This window comes from Microplitis mediator, chromosome 6 (genome assembly GCF_029852145.1).
Source record: "Microplitis mediator isolate UGA2020A chromosome 6, iyMicMedi2.1, whole genome shotgun sequence".
In the NCBI taxonomy this organism is placed as follows: Eukaryota; Metazoa; Arthropoda; class Insecta; order Hymenoptera; family Braconidae; genus Microplitis; species Microplitis mediator.
Genome location: NC_079974.1, coordinates 12449103 through 12450655, shown reverse-complemented (window position 1 = coordinate 12450655; position 1553 = coordinate 12449103). Strand labels below are relative to the sequence as shown.

The following is a 1553-nucleotide window of genomic DNA, read 5'->3' as shown; positions in this document are numbered from 1 at the left end:
ACTGCCAACAGTTAAATGAACGGCTGAGGATTTTTTATCTAAAATTCAGTCCCGCAAAAAAAAAAACTTATTCTGCTCTTATCAACTGACTACCAACAGTTTAATGAAATGCTGAGGATTTTTCGGTGAAAATCTAATCCTACAAAAATTTTACAAAATTTATCTAAAATTTAATCGTAGCATTGCGCGAAATCGTCAAACGAAAAATCTCATAACTCGAATTTTTTTTACGTTTAAAAAATTTTGTGGCCCTGAAAAGGGCCGTTTTGTTTTTATGGAACGATGACTATCATTAGAGCAGCTGCTCGAACGTTCCTCCTCCAACTTGGATGCAAAGACGGCAGCGTCTTATCAAATCTGTCCTGACTTTCTCCATCATAACAGGAGTAATGTTCAGGTATGCCACCTGAATTCTCGCCATCGTCTCAAACTGATCCTCAGGTTCTGTCTCGTAAACGACTCCTTTTATGTAACCCAACAAGAAAAAATCCAGAGGTGTCAAGTCTGGTGACCTTGGAGGCCATGGAAAGGGACCGTTTCTCCCGATCCAAGAATTGGGATACGTTGCATTTAGGTACTCTGTCACCTGCGCTGCAGTATGCGTCGGTGCACCATCATGCTGGAACCACTGAGGACGTTCATCAGGTGGTAGCTGCGCCAGAGCTTCCGGCAGCACTTCTTGTAGGAACCTCAGATAATTGGCGCCCTAATTCACATTTTAGTAAATAAACGATCTATCACAAGAATTATGATTTACGTAAATTTCCCTACTTACGTTCATAGCGTCCGGCAAAAGATGGAGAAGTACGACGTTGCCAATAATGCCACCCCACATATTAATTTTCCACTTATTTCGGAAATTGCGGTTTCGAGTGAAATGAGGATTTTCTACGGCGTACTCATGCGAATTGTGTTGATTAAAACACCCTTCACGAGTGAAAAGTGATTCGTCTGTCCACAATACACGCTGTAAAAAGTCAGGATCATTGGCAACCATCTCCAAAATACGGTTGCAAAAAGCTATCCGCTGTTCAAAATCACCAGGTCCTAATTTTTGAGCTTTAGTTGCGTGGAATGGATGCAATTCTCTCGCTTTAGTTATACGATTAATTGACGTACGAGAAATCTGCAACTGACGCTCAAGTTTGCGGACAATAGTGTGAGGAACGTTCTCCACTGCGTCAACCACACGATCTTCATTACGCAGATTACGTATGTCACGAGGACGACCTACACGCTCGACGCGGGCTGGCAAAATATTTCCAGTATCCCGAAGACGTTGAGCAGCACCGAGAATCATGTGATGGTTTGGATGACGAGCACGGTTTGGGTAACGTTCAGCATACACACGACAAGGATCCTAGCGTTATAGTGACACTCGCCGTACAACATGATCATGTCCGCATAATCCGAAGCAGAATAATGATTTTCACGAGGCATAGCGAAAAGTAGTGCAGTTATTGAAGATTAAATAGAGACTAACATTTGTTAATAGTTTGCATCGATAAATTTTAAAAACAAGTGAAAAACAATGAACAGAGAGAAACAAAAAT

The 1553-nt window shown here is 41.6% G+C and overlaps 1 protein-coding gene across 1 annotated transcript; it reads right to left on the bottom strand.

Annotated features, from left to right (window-relative positions):
- Nucleotides 1-292: 292 nt before the first annotated feature.
- LOC130670527 (histone-lysine N-methyltransferase SETMAR-like) lies at nucleotides 293-1300 on the bottom strand. Its single transcript, XM_057473941.1, has 2 exons — nucleotides 776-1300; nucleotides 293-706 (listed from the first exon to the last, which is right to left on the bottom strand). Exons 1-2 carry the CDS (start codon nucleotides 1298-1300, stop codon nucleotides 293-295), a joined length of 939 nt encoding a protein of 312 aa, XP_057329924.1.
- Between the last annotated feature and the right edge of the window lie 253 nt (nucleotides 1301-1553).